The following is a 17,003-nucleotide window of genomic DNA, read 5'->3' on the forward strand; positions in this document are numbered from 1 at the left end:
CAAAGAATTAAAAGAATCATACCACAGTGATAATATGTGCACCCATGTTCATAGCAGCACAATTTGTCATAGCTAAAACTTGGAAGCAGCCCAAATGCCCATCAACTGGAGACTGGATAAAGAAAATGTGGTTTTTTAAATAAAGTGGAGTACTACTCAGCCATAAAAAATGAGAAATTAGAGACAGTTATAGCTAAATGGATGCACATTGAGGCGATACTCTTAAGTGAAATAAATAGGACACATATGTGTAAATACTGAATAGTTTCTCTGGTGTGAGAAACTGAAAGTGTAAATAAGGACTAAAAGGTATAATAGATAATGTGAAATAGGAAGAAAAGGGGCAAAGGGGAAGGGGAAGTGGGAGGGGTAGGGAAAAGGAAAGAAGGGAGTGAAATTAATATAAGAAAATGAAAAAATGGAAACAAAGTCTTTGCAAATAGGAAGGCATGGAGGAGTTGAAGGGAGGGCAGGGGAAGGGGGAAAAATAAGAACCAAGAGAGATTACGTAAAGGTGCAAATTTCCAATGATGATTATATTGTATACCTAAAATGTACCAATAAATTAATTAAAAAATAAAACTATGACCTGGGGGCCAAATCTGAACCACTGCTCATTCTTTTAAATATAGTCTCATTGGAATATAGCTATAGTCATTGTTTATATATTGTCTCTGGCTGCTTTCCCTGTATAGCAGCAGACTTGATAGTTTCAGTAGAGAATGTGTCCTGCAGAGCCTAAACTGTTGATGCCCTGGCCTTTTATAGGAGGCGTTTACTGCCTTCTGTTCCACACAAACCGATGTTCCTGAATCAGGGACCAAACCCTGAGGCTTGCACTGACCAAACATAGTCCTCAGAGTCAGGATCCAATTGTATATCTGACTCCATCCCTTACTAAAAACCCAACCTTGAACAAGTTACCCAACATCTCTATGCTTCTGTTCCCTCATCTGGAAAATGGACATCTGAGTCCCGTTTTCACAAGAGTATTGTTAGGATTGGGTGAGTGGGTATAATAAGGCATATGAACATATGCCAATAAATATGTCTAGTCTTCTTTTACTGAAATATAACTCCCACCCTAAAATTATTTATTTATTTATTTATTTTTGGTACCAGGGATCAAACTCGGGACCTTGCGTTTGTGAGGCAGGCGGCGGAACCACTGAGCTAAATCCCCAGCCCACCCACCCTAAAATTTACCCTTTTAAAGTATACCAGTTAGTGGTTATCAGTATATTCACAAGATTGTACAACAGTCACCACTAATTCCAGGGCATTTTCATCACCCAAAAAGAAATTCCTTAATGGTACTGATAGGCTGAGTAGTGACCACCCAAAAATACCAGATCCTAATCCCTGAAATCTGTAAATGTGGCCTTATTTGTAAAAGAAGGAGAAGGAGAAGGAGGAGGAGGAGGAGGAGGAGGAGGAGGAGGAGGAGGAAGGAGGAAGGAGAGAAAAAGAAGCCCTTTGCAGATGTGAAAAAGTTAAGGATCTGCAAAGGAAATGAAATCAGTATGTTGAAAAGACATCTGCACTCCTAGGTTTATTGCAGCACTATTTACAATAGCCAGAAATGAAAACAACCTAAGTGTCCAGAGTAGATGAGTGAGTAAAACACATGTGGTACATATACACAATGGAATGCCGAAAGAGAATAAAACCTCTGATTTGCAACAGCATAGATGGAACTGGAGATCATCATGTTAAGTGAAATAAGCCAGGCACAGAAAGACAAGTGCCACATGATCTCCCTCATATGTGGACTGTAAAACAGTTCATGTCGTAGAAGTTGAGAGTAAAATGGTGATTACCAGAGGTCAGGAAGAGAAGAGGGAAGGAGGGATGGAGCAACGTTGATCAGTAGGTGTAAGTTACAGTTAGATAGGAGTAAGGAGCTCTGGTGTGCTATTGCAGAAGAGTGAATATAGATAACAATAATGAGGTGTATGTTTCAGAAAGCTAAAAGAAAGAATTTTGAAAGTATTCACCATAAAGAAATGATAAATGTTTGATAGACAAATATGTTCAACCCAATTGAAAATTTATATAATGTATACCTATATCAAAACATTACACATTACTTCACTAATATGTATGATTTTTATGTACCCATTTAAAAATAAATTTATAAAAAAATTTTTAAGTTAAGAGTCTTGAGATGGGGAGATTTCCCTGGATTATGTGGGTAAGGCTTAAGGTGCAATCACGTGTACCCATATGAGGGCCAGAGAGGAATTAATTACACATGAAAAAGAAGGTAATGTGGAGATGGAGCAGAGATTGGAGTGGTGCTGCATAAGCCAGGCAATACTGGCAGCCTCTAGAAGCTGGGAAGGCCAGGAACAGATCCTGCCCTGGAGCCACTAGAAGGAGCATGGTTCTGCCAACACCTCAGTTTTGTCATGGTGGTTCTGATATTGGACCTCTGGCCTGCACAACTGTGAGAGGATAAATCCATGCTGCTTTATGTCACGAACATTGTGGTAATTTGTCCAAGAAGCCACAGGACTGTAATCCAATTCCTGTTATTTAATAGGGTCATTATTGATGCTTTCCTACTGGCAGAAGGCAAGGCCAAGTGGGAGTGTGGGTGTGTCCCAGTATATACACTGAGGCATGGTTGTTCTCCAGAACACTCCACTTAATGGCAGAGACACTTGCTCAGCCAGCAGGCATTAATTTATCAGGGACCAAACATGGTAGGAACCCAAATCACTCCCTTCATTTTTTTCTGTTCCGCAGACAACTAGAGAATCCTTGTTAACCACTTACCAGTCCGATTATTTAAATATGATGACTAAAAATTGCTTTTTTATTAATTTTTATAAGATAATATAACGGGAAATATAAAAATGATAATTTTATCAAATTTATTCAGTCCAAGAATCGACTGGTTGAAATGTGACACTCAGAGTAAACTGTTAAGTAGTTAACCCCCTCCCCCAAAAAAGGCAGCTTCACACCCAGCAGGCCTCCTGTAGAACACACATCATCGACATTTTGTTACTGGGGAAGTAATCACTGTTTTGGTTGTATTCATGCTATTTTGTGGGATGTCATTTTTCTGGATTACAATATTATTTTGTGGTCTTAAGAATCTCCCGGCAGGACAAATTTACCCAGTCTGCTTCCACAACCACTGCAATCTTCTGTTGCCTCTGTGTTTTCCATGTACCATTTATTCTAGAATTGTTACCTATACCAGAGAGAGCAAGAGAGAATGACAACAAGCAAGTGCACTAAGTGCCATCCCTCAGCATGCATGGGCAGAGCCTGCCCCGGTGACCTCTCTGGTATCAAGACACTAGTACTCTTGGGCCCCATGTCTCCTGCCTTGTGGTCTCCCTGTTGGTTCTTAGGCAGATGTTAGCATATCCAACCACAAAGACCACTTAGTGACCCAAATACCCCAATGTGCTAGGTGGGTTTGTGATGTTGGAATTGCACCCCAGAAGCCACTATACTCACACCTTAAAGTCAGGAGCTAGCACTTTCCAGCCACCTCTCCAGGAACAGGTGCGGTGACCGCTGGCCCTGCCAGACCCTGCCAGTGCTCCACTGCCGTGTCATCCCTCCCTACACTAGAAGGCCATTTGTTCTCTTTCCTTTCTCCTCATTTTTTCCTGGACAGAGTTATCCCTTACCCCATCCTAGCTGAGGCCAACTTCCCTGCCTCTTCTCTTGTCTTGTTCATGTCATTCTTACAAGTGAAGTCTGGGTGTCTACAGAGCCCACCCCAGCTTGAGTACTCATTAGTGATATGTAGTGAGCAGGTTCTTTCACCTCTCTGCCCTCTGGTCCTACTGTAAATGGGCTTGATAACAATGCCTGTTGCATTGCCTGCCACTTACTAATCCCTCCAGAAATGCTGCTACCATCACCATCTTGTTCATTATCTTCCTGGGCACTCAAGAAGGGGCTGTGGTGAACACACCTGGCTACAACCACAGTAACACGTGGCCCAGTCAGTCATTTTCAGTGGGAAAAGGTGATATGTCTCTCTTTTCCTTTGTCCCTCTCCCTCCCTTTCTCCCACACCCCACACATACACAAACATTCCCCCTCTGCCTACCTTTGAAAGCAAACCACTGAGAAATAAGATCATCCATCATATTTCACTGTATTCAAATTTGATCATATTTCCCTAAGTAATTTTTGGCCCTAAAGTTCTTTGAAAGAACATTGTATCTAGTAATCATCCAAATAACTAATTCTTCTGGGTTGGAAGTCACCATAAGATGTGGCTTATGGGTTTGGGATGCCTCCATCACTCCATCTCTTGATGTTGAATGACTCCAGGTTCTTTGGACCAGGGCCACTAAACTTCCCCATTTTCTGCAGTCCTCTGTCCATGCCCTCCTCCAGTAGTCTTGCCTTCCTATTTCTTTTTTTTCTTTTTAAATACTGAGTTTATTTCACGTGTATATTTTTGTCTCTTCCCCACCATCTCCATCTCTGACCACCACTGCTACTATGTCCTATCATAACATTCCATACATACTTAAAACCAAGCAAAGGGTGGAGTTCCATCTTTAAAAACTAAACAGGCATTTTGGACAACACATTCTTGGCAATGGAACCTGGACAACATTTATCAAACAGGGTAAGGAAAGTTCTCACTTTGCATTATAAAAAGGATAGCCAGATATCAACTGTTACAGAAATGAAATAAGATGGAAAATTTTAACAAACTGTTTAAATCGTTTTCTTAAAGAGATTTCCTCCACTGCCAGAGACCTTGAGTAGCCTCCTGGTCAGTCATCCGGAAGCAGTTCTTCACATAATTAATGAACTTGGCTTCCACTTTGGGAAGAGAACCACCCTTTTCTATACTTGCTTGCATTTTTGCTTTAATATCTTCTACAGAACTAGGTCCTTTGGGTGTTTTAGGAGTCTTTTCTTGCTTTTTGAAGGATTCTTGACCTTTTGATCTTGGTGTCGATGTTTTGGAGTCTTTTCCGTTCCAGTTTGATTTTTGTGCATTTTTGGCCGGAGTATCTCATATCGATTTCTTCTCTGGTGCTTTCTCTTCAACTTCCTCATCATCAAAATCATCGTCGTCATCATCTTCATCACCATCGTCGTCATCATCATCATCATCTTCATCAGCCGCTAGTTTTACTTTTTTCTGTGGAACCTTGCTACCACTTCCAGGGGCAGATTGCTTTCCAGATATACTTAAGAGTTTTACATCCTCTTCCTCGTCCTCATCGGATTCTGCATCTTCCTCCACAGCCTCTAAGTGCTGTCCACTAATATGCACAGGCCCTGAACCACACTTCAACCTTAAGACCACGGGTGGTGTAATTTCAAAGCCCCCAAGGGAAACCGTTGGCTGTACAGACGTTTTCAAAGTTGCTAGTGTTACTTTAATTGGACTGCCTTCGTAATTCATTGCCTCTGCTTCCACAATGTGCAATTCATCCTTTGCACCAGCCCCTGAACTGACCGTTCTTAATGACAACTGGTGCTCATTTTCGTCATTATCCACCTTAAAGTGATAATCTTTGTTGGCCTTTAGTTCACAACCAAAAAGATAGTTCTGGGGCCTCAGGGGGCTCACGTCCATATCCATCGAATCTTCCATGGAGTGGTGGCACACACTTAAGTGGGAGAGAACGCAGACGGAAATAAACAGCTACTGCCCCAGAGAACAGACGCACAGGACGGAATCACACCAGGGAGTTGCCTTCCTATTTCTTTGACTGTTGGTAACTTCAAACAAGGAAGAGTTTTGTTGTTGTTCTGTGATGTCAGAGAACACAGTTGCTGCAGTTCTCGATTTGGAATAGGATTATAGAATTTGTTTACTCCTGCTTTTGTTGTCAGGCAGGGTTGGAGGTGGGAGGGTGCCACCAGGTCTGCACACATTGAACAATCCTGTCTTTTGCAGTAAGTCCCTGTTTTGAACCTTTGTCCTTTATGTTGGTTTTTAAACAAAAGCCATGAACAAGGGTTCTCTTGGAACAGGGTGGGTCAGGGGAGGCAGTAGAACAGAAAATTATTTTGTAAAACAAAATGTATCTTTTGATGGGCCAGGTTGTCATTTAATTTGGAGACGCTTGACATTTGTGTATCACCAGACAATATCACTGTGTTGCAGTGAACCCTAAACAAGCAAGATTACTGTGGGTCAGTGCCAGCCGGTTCATCTGCAGACACAGAGATGCAGCTATGTTCTCAGCAAAGCTTCTTGTTTACATGCCCAGGGATGGAGCCTTCAGAACCTCCATGTGCTCTCAAATTGACCCGTACCCAGCGAGCATGCCCCACAGCAACCTCATAGTGAGGTTTAAAACCCACACGGGAGGCAGGGAGGTGGAACAGGGAAGACTCAGCATGTTTTGTGGTGTTGGCCTTGATCTAGCTTCTGTATTAGGTGGAAAGCTCAAGGGTGTTCATCATTATACTTTATAATTTATACTACTTACATTGTCCGGATTAAGAAACCATCTGGAGAATTCTCTGGATAGATAAAAAAAATTGTCTTGCATTTTTTAAAAACTCACAGCCTATTTTGGAACATCTAGGAGCTGTTTAACTATAGCTTACTCTAGAAATTCCAGAACTATGTGAACTGTCCCTTTAATATACTTAGTTTCTTCCCTTGAGAAAACAGCTCTGCTCCTGGGACAGGAGGACTGGATAGTGGTGGCAATAATAAGGATGATGATGGAGAGAGCAAACAGTGAGTTACTACTCCTATTAGTATTAATAGCAAATCCTTGCATAGCACTTCCTTTGTTCCAGGTTCCCTAGTGCTTTACATACATTAATTAATTTAATTTTCACAATAACCCTAGATGTTAGGCACTGTAATTATCTCTATAGTTGAACTGGCTGAGAAATTGGGTGTCTTGTCCAAATCCATACAACTAATCAGTGGTAGAGAGGGTTTTGACCCCAGCTGCCCACACTCTTAGCCATTATGTTCTGCTGCCCCTGAGATGTCAGCCACCATCTGCAGCACCCAGTCAAGCAGCATGAACCCACCATTCCCTGAACATCCTGAAATGCACATTAGGCCCTCACTTGACTCAGGTCTCGGGGTACAACTCGCTCCTCCCCAAGGAAGCCTCACGTCCCTCCTGCCCATCTGCCTGCCTCAGTGCACATCGCCCCTCTCCTCAGGCAGGCCCTTGGCAGTCACTGGCCACACGACCTATACTTTTCCATCCCCCACCCGGGGCACCCCTGGAGAGTCCTGTCTGGTCTGGCTGCTCAGTCCTCTGAGCTGAAGAGACAGACCGTCTGCCTGTCTACCTCACTTCTAAGCATTTATTCAAAGCACACATCCTGGGCCCACCTAGCCCGCCGTGTCAGGTCATCTAGGTCTTTCTAATGTGGTTTGCATGGGTTTTATCCAGAAAGGATATTTGACATTATCCAGAAATTATATAACCTTCTAAAGCAGGCTGGTATCTCTTAATTTGGGGCTTGACAGCTGATAATTTCAGAACAGCCATCTCTCAAGGCCAAAAGATGAGAATATAATTAGTATTCTATATTTCTATTAAAGTTCTGAAATTACAGGACAGACGTTCCATTCTGAAATGGCCAATACCACAGCACAGTTGTATTTCTTCAGCAAATGTACCCCTCTCATAAGGCTGCAAAACTGCCAAAAAACTACCCAGAAAAGTGTTCTTCCTGTGCCCCTCCATGGGGCTCTGGGCCCATTTGGGCAGATCCTGTTAGTTCTGTTAGGTGCAGTTAGCTCTGCTGCAAGTTTATGAGCTAGGGAAATACGCTGTTTCTATACTGCTATGCTTAGAGGCTTTTACCTTTGGGAACTTGAGTTAGCATGATAGTTCTTTTTAAAACTTTTTAAACCTTCTCAATAGTTTATCAAAGTGGCATGATTTTTTTTCTATCTTAATTCTGTGGATCAAAACAATCCGTTCTTGCAGAAGGTGAGAGACAAGCAGTAAGCCGTGAGACATTTGCTGGGCTGTTCTTGAGCCCACTGCTGTTCTCAGGCTGTGGAAGGTTCACACCCTTCAAACCTCAGAATTGGCATTCCTTCCCACTGTGCTCCCCAAGTTGGGGCTGGGACTGCTGAGAGGGATAACTTTTGGTAGACTGAAATGGTTTCTGAAGATACTGAACTGACATTTAAAAGCATTAAATTGCATTATGAGAAAGTCCTTTTTTAGTTTTCTTTACAGTCTTGGTTGCAATGCAAAGGAAGGCTATCTCGGGCTAAAATATCATTAACACTATAACACATGCTAATTTCCCCCTTGTAAAGAAGAGAGATCAGACCTCTGGCAACTGTAGCCAGCTAGAAAGGCCTAATACAGATTTTTTCACTGTATTTACTTGTAGGGTACTTCCTATTTATGGCAGACAGCCTTGGTTTTTCTTTTACTGCAGTGATAACTGTACTTTTTAATCTTGCATGTTAAAAAGTGAGAGAATTAAAAGGAAAATACTCCAAGTCTGTGAGTGATACCAGTAAGGCCAGTCCAGAAACTGCACTGCTGGGCCACTGAGTGGTACCGGCCCTGGTTTCACATAAGACTCTTCCAGGGAGCCTGGAAGATCCTAATGCCTGGGCCTCAACCCATACCAAGTGACTCTGAGCCCCAGGGGTGGAGTCCGGCATCAGTATTTGACTCAAACATTCCAGATGTTTCCATCTGTAGCTGAGGCTAAGGTCGGCTTCCCGCCTGTGCTCAGGCAGCATTTTTCTACCTCTGACCCCACATCCTGATTGCATCTTACATTTCTTTTCCTTCTCCTACTTCTAGACCTTCTCGTCCATTCCTTTCACTTTAATTTTGCTCTTCTTTTCTCTTTCTTGGGTTCTGTCTTCCAGATAGGAGGAGAACTATTCCTGTTAGTAATACCCTGGATCATTGCTTCTTCTTTTAAGACTATTGTTGAAATCACTTACTTAGTTGCAACTATGTTGGAAAATTTGCACTTTGTACTGTTTTCAACAGCATTTGTCTGCCAGTTCATTAGCCAACAGTCTAGTTTCTGAACATCTAAACTTTTTGGATTTTGTTCTCTGCTGGTAACTTGTTTTGACAATGATAATTATTACTGGGTCCTTAGTAAGCCTGTTGCTGCTGTAAGCACTTTACATGTGTGAACCTTTGTTGTCCTGATATATCAGTCATCCTATTGATCAGTCATCAATCAGGGTGATATGTCATCCTGATATACCAGGGAGGTACAATTCTTCAATGAGGAAACTGAGGCACAGAGAGATTAAATATTTTGCCACAACTGTGAAGTGGCAGAGCCAGCATTCACACTCAGGCAGCCCTATACAAAGCCCATATTCTCAGCAGATGGAGCCCCTAGTTGGTTTTTTATAGTCCTGATTCAGATGCCCTGGCCTGCAATGAGTCACACATCAGAAGACTGTTCTTTGCTGCGATAAGAAATTGAAATTTGGACCCATTGTCTGCTTCAATGTCGTTTGGAATTAATATCTCTTTTTATTTTCAACTTAAACAATAGTATCTCAACAGGAAGCCCACAGCTTTAAATCAAGATTTTAGCTCATCACTGTTCAGAAGAGATCAACCTTAAATGATTTCATGTGTGCTGGCTGTCAAGCCTATAAACTTGAAGATGTAAAAGCCAGTACCGTCAATAATTTTGCAGATGGCAGGGGACACACCGAAACTCTTGGTGGCCTTGATAAGGTTCTTCATTAGCTTATCTGGCATGTGACCTTCTGCAGCCTCCAGTGTTAGACATCCCAGGGCACTTTCTGCCTTTTAAAATGTATCAAGATTCTCATTCTGGTGTTTAAATTAGAGACAGACCTTTGGCCTGTTTCCATTACTTGTGGAAGACATTCATTTTTACACTCAAATTGTTCATCCTTTGTGATACTTGGGGTTGACTTTTAGGAGGTTAGACCTTCTGAATTGCATTAAACCTTAAAATATCAGGAGAATTTTCAAGTGGCTGAGTCCTCTGGGGACCTCCAGTATCATTGAAGATTTCAAAATGATGAGTAATGGAGCTAAGTCTGAGACACTGTGCCTTGGGTATAGTGAGTAGTCACATTATCAAATCTGTTCCCCCCATTTTCTAGGCCCCCAAGTGCCATATAAAAGACACTTTATGTACATCATTTCATTCAGTTCTCCCAGCAAGCCTATACCACCAGAATTAGGGTCTTGTTCATTTTTCTGGTTGAAGAAACAGGCTCAAGAATGTCAGCTCCAGTGCTTGGGGCTTCACAGTGAAAGAGGATTGGAATGTAGATCTGCTGAGCCGTGGAGCCCATGCTTGTATGTTTATGCTCTGTCCACTCCTGAGCTAGAGAAGGTGTTATATTTTGGATATCTGAGTCCTCCAAAAAGCTCATGTGTGCAGCGGTGGGCTTTTGAAGGTGATTGGATCATGAGAGCTCTGTTCTCATCAGGAGATGAATCCTTAGCTGAATGTGCTATAGGAGGTGGGGCCTGGTTGGGAGGGGTAGCTCACTGAAGGCATGACCTGGAGGGGTGTATCTGCCTCCCTGGCTCCTCCCTTTGCTCTCAGTTTCCTGGCCACCATGAGGTGAACAGGTTTCTTCCACCTCGCCCTTCCTGCCTGGGAGTTAGCCAACTGTGGACTGAATCCTCAAAAAACCATGAACCAAAGTAAACCTCTCCTCCTTTACGTTGTGAGTATCCAGTATTTTGTACCAGTGACAAAATAACTAAGAAGAAAAGTATACAAGACACAAGGTTGGCTGTTGTTTTCTGGGCAGAAATATGAAGAAGGCACACATGGAACGTAAGGAATTTAAGTTTAGCTTCTCTGTGGCAGGCAGACTTGAGCTGGTCAAATCCTCCTCTCAATGTGGTCCCCTCTGTCACCTTCCTGTGTTAAGGCTGTTGGCTAAGAAGACAAAAGACTACTGATCTTCAGGAGTACAAGACTCTGCATACACTGGGGCCACAGGCAAAAAAGCTTGTCTTTGACTCCTGCTCTTAAGGCCATACCTCTCTAATTTGTTTCCAAAGACCCAACATCTTTAGCATTCTCCACTCCTCCCTTTTTGACTGCCCAACTTCTTCTAAATTTCTTCTGTAATTCTTAACAATTGAACTCTACTGTTAATCTGCAATGACCAGCTAGATCTGTGGTTCTCCACCTTTTGCCTACATCAGAATCACCTGGAGGTTTGCTGAACAGATCTCTGCACCTACCAGAGTCCGGATTCAGTAGATGGTGCTAGTGCTGCTGGCCCAGGAACCACACTGAGAGAAGAGCCAGTTGCATGTGCATCAGTGGTGTCTGCCTGAGTAGGAACCCTGGTAATGGGAGAATTCACTCACGTTAGGAAAGATGCCATTGGAAGACAGTGAGAAAGACACTGTGGGTAGGCAGCCCCAGACCTTTGTCCCTTGTTGTCATCATGATAACTACTATAATGTCACATGACCTTGATGTGCCATGACTTTAGATAGCCCCCCCACACTGATGTAAGCCTCTACCAGTTATATCTCTGAGCAGTTTTTTTCTCTGCAAGTGAAAGGCCTTTCCTTCTAATTAATAGAGTTTTTTTTATTCCCATGTTATGCTTTCTAAGCAAGAATGTACACTGGAATCTCCTGGGAACCTTGGTAATATGAGGATTCTGATTTAGTAATTTTGGAGTGAGGTGAGGCCTGAAACTGCCTATCAAATGACATCTCAGATGATGCTGATGCTCTGGTCCTGGACCTGCACCTGGGTTAACAACTCTGAATTTCAGCTTTATACAGCAATGGCCCCATCCCTGCTGTGTAATAGAATCACCAGGAAAGCTTTTAAAAAATCAAGGCCACATCTCTTGGATATTGTAATTTAATTCTGAGCACTGGAATTTTAATTCCTCTCCCAAGTGATTCCAAATTATAGCCAGGGTTGGAATCTACCAGGCTTTTGAAAGAGATAATACCTTGTAGGAGTCAGGGCATGGGCAACACCATGGGCTGGGCCAGGACGGTTGCCTAGATGAGGAGCCTATGAAGGTCACCAGGAATCTTGGTAAAACACAGATCCTGTTTCTGCACATTTAGGTGGGACCCAGTTTTCTGCATTTCTAATATGTGCCCAAGTGTCTTCCATGCTGCCAATTCAGCCTGCCAGGTACTGAGCTTCAAGGCTGGGCCACATGGGCCACATGATGCGTACTGTGTCTGCCAGTGAAGGTGGTGGGCAGCTTTCTTGTGATGATTGTTGGAGGTTTTCAGGTTTCACCTCCTGACCCCGTCAGCACCATTTAATGTCTCTTTCATCCAGCTTGGCACTAACACAGGACACTGGGGAATTCAGATCAGTTCTCTTTTTGTAACATTTTCATCCTTCTCTCTTCACAGTACGAGATGCAAAAAATCTAATCCCTATGGATCCAAATGGACTTTCAGATCCTTACGTGAAGCTGAAACTTATTCCTGATCCCAAGAATGAAAGCAAACAGAAAACCAAAACCATCCGCTCCACACTGAACCCCCAGTGGAACGAGTCTTTCACATTGTAAGTGCTCTCTTATGAATTAAATTCCACTCTTCTCACCACACATTGCCAACTTCATTGTTAGAGATAATGCGAGGCATCTGTGACAAATATCCCTAAACTGGTCTTCATTCCTAAGACCTGTTCAGGCTCCTGTTAAGTAGTAGCTGTCATTACCTCCAGTTAATGGATAGTAACTTGGTTTACCAGGAGTTGCATGATGCAAGCTCCAAATTATTATCATTACTTGTTCTGTTTAAAAAATCTGTTTCAGGTGCAGTGTGTGATATAAATCATATAAGGTATGTCCCACCTCTTGATGGACCTGAGTTCTTTTGAGGGAGTGGGAGGGTGTGAGTCAGGAATTTAATAATTTTTACAACACAGAATAAGTGAATATCGTAGAAAGTAGTATTACCACTGAAAGGGGATGACATCCTCACCTTTAAGCAGGGAGGACTTCCTGGAGGAGTGACATTTGAAGTGGGCCTTAAAGAATTACCTTAAAGAATTTTAGAAGTGGAGATGGTGGAAGAGGAAGAAGGATGGAGGGAATGATAAGAGAAAATAAAGATGTTAGGAGGAGGGAAGCACAGACTACAGCAGAGCACAAACAAGTGGTCCTCTTTGTGGACTCAAAACCAGGAAGCAGTTTCTCTGTGGGTAAACAGAAAGGCAACTCTACTCCAGAAAAGCCAAGAGCTTGGCTCTGAAAAGGCTGAGGTTTAAATATCTTAGTCTCAGCTGCCCCATATCCCTCTTGACATTCTAGTGCCAAAGCAGCCACAGACAATATATAAACTAATGGCCATGTTCTAATAAAATTTTATTTACACAAAGTGGCAGTGGACTGGATTTAGCCCATGGATTATAGCTTGCTAAACCCTGGTATGGAGCTTTGATAGCCAGTATAGAGGACTAGTATATTGTTGGCACCGGAGAAAAACTGAACATACTGTTCCTCCAGACTGAGCTTGTGGTGTCACCCAAGAAACCATGATGGAGATAACCATGGTGTGTGTGTGCATTGTCTTTGTAGCAAATTAAAACCTTCAGACAAAGACCGACGACTGTCTGTAGAGATCTGGGACTGGGATCGAACAACAAGGAATGACTTCATGGGATCTCTTTCCTTTGGAGTGTCAGAGCTAATGAAGATGCCAGCCAGTGGATGGTAAGGAAGCCCTTGGGCCTGCCCATGCCTCCCCTCATTAGACCATGGGAGATGCTGAGAACAGGTGGCTTCAGTCTGCAGTGCCAGGTGGATGTCTGGTCACCTGGCTTCAGTCCCTCCATAGCAGGCATTTCACCAACAGCTCAAGTAGAGGGTAGGGAAGGAGCTGCTGAACCTGCACTTAACCCTCCTTCTCTCCTACGTCTTTGAAAGGTACAAGTTGCTTAACCAAGAGGAAGGTGAGTACTACAATGTGCCCATTCCAGAAGGGGATGAAGAAGGCAACGTGGAGCTCAGGCAGAAATTCGAGGTGAGGATTCCAAAAAACCTACAGGAAACATGTTCTCTTTGCTTTCTAAAACATAACTTTAAGGAGGGCCAGATTTTTGTGGTCACACAATTGAAAAGCAAAGAGCAATTTCAATGTTAGCCCTTATGTTCTTTATTTTTAAAAGTAAATGTTGGGCTGGGTATTTAGCTCAGTGGTTTCACCTCCAGCTGTGCAAGCGAAAGGACCCGAGTTCAATCCCCAGTACCAAAAAAAAAAAAAGTAAGTGTTGTATATAATTACTTCCATTTGCAAACTATTGGCATTCTGAGTCCATTGTCTATTGAGAATGAGACTGGAAATGTTGCAGGGATGAGAGTATGGTTGATTTGTGCTTAAGAATTTGATTTGCACACACTGGGGAGACAGCAAGGTTTGAGCTCAAGGCCCTTCTTACAGAGACAGACTTATGCTCCTGCAGAAAGGATTTCAGTTGGTCCTCTCCTCTGGAGGAATTTGAATGTAATTAGGCTATCATACCAGCATCTGAGATTTGTTTCCTACCAAAAGCAAAAGTTTCCTAATTTTGTCCTAAGAGACCAAACTTCAATAAATATTTATGCTTGGGATTCCTTTTTATTTTGCTCCAGATCTTGAGGAATGACCAGCCTGTTGCTCTTCTCCCTCATTTGTATTTGTGCTCCCATATTCATTTTTCTTTTTTTTCCCTCCTGTCTCTGCTCCCCTTTTCTCCTTTTTTTCCTCCATCCTTTCTTCTCGTTACTTACCAGCCGTCTCAGCTTGTACTAAACGTTCTTTTCTCTAAGCAGCCACCTTATGTTCCACATCATCACTTTCAATTTCTACTTCTCTAATCAGTTTGCATATGAGGCATTTGAGGGATGTGTATAGTTAGCTCTGCTCTCTAGATATGTAACTGGTTAATTCTTTTTTTTAATCTTTCTTTTCTTCAGACTAATAAGGATTCCCTGGTAATTTCCCACCCCTAAAGAAACAAATATACACGTACACATAAGTGTGCCTAGACACTGAGCTGTGAAAGAAATATTGATGAGATGCTGCTGATGTTGTTTTCTTTACTCTGTCATTCCCAAAGATAGATAGAGAGAGAGAGAGAGAGAGAGAGAGAGAGAGAGAGAGAGGCAGCAGATCCAGAGAGGATGAATTTCAAAGGGTGTTAAACATGAACTTGTTCAAATTATTTCATCATGCTGATGTTTGGTTAAAGTGGATGTTAGTGTCAAATAGTTAAGGGAAGGGGCTATAACGTTGGGTTTCTGCTGGGAGCATAAATGAGTGAAGTGAGTCATAGGCATTATAAACAAATGGTAACTAACTGAGGCCTCAGGCTTGATGAGATAATAGGGAGCCATGGGGACCTGGGCTGAGCTGGAGCCCTGTCCAAAGGTGGCAGCCGCTGCTGCTCAGTGCTGGTTGGTCATTGCCTTGTATACACACAGGGCCTGTTCTTCACGAGAAACCAGAAATCTGGAGTTTTATATGACACAGTCTGATTTTTTTCATTGATGGCAGCTAATTAAAACTTTAAATTTTGTGTAGGTCAAACATACATCTATTGCTTTAGACACAGGAGTCAACCAGTGAGAACCAACCTACAGTCTCTGCTCTTTAAAAATATAGAAATAGGGCCGGGGATTTAGCTCAGTGGTTCCGCCGCCTGCCTCGCAAGAGCAAGGACCTGAGTTCAATCCCCGGTACCAAAAAAAAAAAAAAATAGAAATAAATATAAATAAAAGGCAATATACATAAAATAAAGAGAGTGGGGTTCTTTCTGAAGAAGCCTTATATTATTTAGAGGAATTTAAGTACAAAGATGAAAGTCAAGGTTTTGCTAAGAATAGCCCTTTCTCTTCTCTTCCTCTCTTTGCTCTCTTTCCTCTCCCTCCCTCCCTCACCCCTCTCTTTTTCCTTTTTAATTCGATTGCTTCATTATCTGTGGCACCCTCAGCCCCCAGCTGAAGACACAGACCTGGACTTCTGGACAGGAGGCTTCCTTGACACCCCTCGCAATGTCACGTCACCCTTGTAATGGATGCATTCTCGTGGGGAGACACAGTGCTGGCATTCCTCAGCTGTCTCAGGCGGGGCAGAAACCTGAGTTGCTGACAAGAGCTTTATTAAATTCTGTGCTCTTGGATGGGTCATGAGCAGCCACTAGTCAGAACTGTGAGTACAGCGTCCAATCGAGGGAGGCACAGCACTGGGCATCCTGGTAGTGTCACTTGCAGTGATGTCTGAGACCTCACTTGGCTGATAGAAATATCAACCCACTTTTGATGTTTATTTCCATGGCTTTGTGGTGAATAAACTTCCTATTTTTCTGGGCAGTAAATCCAGCTTTTTATAAAGGTCAGAGTTGAGGCTAAAAAATAAAAATATAAACTACCAGCCAGAGGGCGTAAGGCCAAAAGTGAAGTATTTCTCCTTAGAGGCAGTTAAGAGGCCATGTGTGTCACTGGTTGCTGTCTCTCTCCTGGGACAGCTGAACTTGGGAGAGCAGCCAAGTACTGTCCCAGAGCTGTGTGGCCTCAGCAGGAAGTGATGAGGTCAGCAGAGTGGTAGGGGCGGGGCCCCTGCTGCACAGCCCCCTGGGGTCTGCACCTGGTCCCCTGTGGGACTACATCCCAGCTTTCTCTCTGCATATCTTCGACCTTGTATTTCCTAGATTCCACTCCAAGTGCATTAGCTCGTTTACTTGGACCACTGTAAAAACACAACTACAAGCGATTAACAAAAAGCCACTGGATGATGGCAGCAGAAAGATGCTTAGAATTTCATGACCACTGCCATGCTGCAGTTTAAATGGAATATTCCAACCTGGTTTTAGGCAGGCATTCCATCCATAATGGTATTTTGTTGATGGCTATAAATGTGAAAGTTGGGAACCCTCCTTAGTGGCCATGCACCAGGGCAGAAAGGCGGGGGTCTGCATTTGAACCGTTCAGGGCACAGCCAGCCTTTCCAAACAGGGTGACAGTTTGTCATCAGAGTACAAGATAGGGAACTTCCTTTAGCCCCCATCCTGTTTCTTCCCCCTCCATCTCAGACACAGCA

At 42.9% G+C, this 17,003-nt stretch overlaps 1 protein-coding gene and 1 pseudogene across 11 annotated transcripts in view; one reads left to right on the forward strand and one right to left on the reverse strand.

The window, feature by feature from the left end:
- The window catches only part of Prkca (protein kinase C alpha), a 428,575-nt gene that overhangs the window by 327,192 nt on the left and 84,380 nt on the right, over positions 1–17,003 (forward strand). For all 11 annotated transcript variants that reach the window (XM_004870264.4, XM_087208196.1, XM_087208195.1 and 8 more), the window contains 3 exons: positions 12,330–12,486; positions 13,505–13,639; positions 13,853–13,949. In XM_004870264.4, the coding sequence (XP_004870321.2) occupies positions 12,330–12,486; positions 13,505–13,639; positions 13,853–13,949 (389 nt within the window). The remainder of the gene's footprint in view (positions 1–12,329; positions 12,487–13,504; positions 13,640–13,852; positions 13,950–17,003) is intronic.
- Positions 4,532–5,611, reverse strand: LOC101715711 (nucleophosmin pseudogene; annotated as a pseudogene).

The sequence above is a fragment of the Heterocephalus glaber genome, unplaced genomic scaffold, assembly GCF_053883595.1.
Source record: "Heterocephalus glaber isolate CG9 unplaced genomic scaffold, H.glaber_assembly_v1.0 deba00000937, whole genome shotgun sequence".
Lineage (NCBI taxonomy): Eukaryota > Metazoa > Chordata > Mammalia > Rodentia > Bathyergidae > Heterocephalus > Heterocephalus glaber.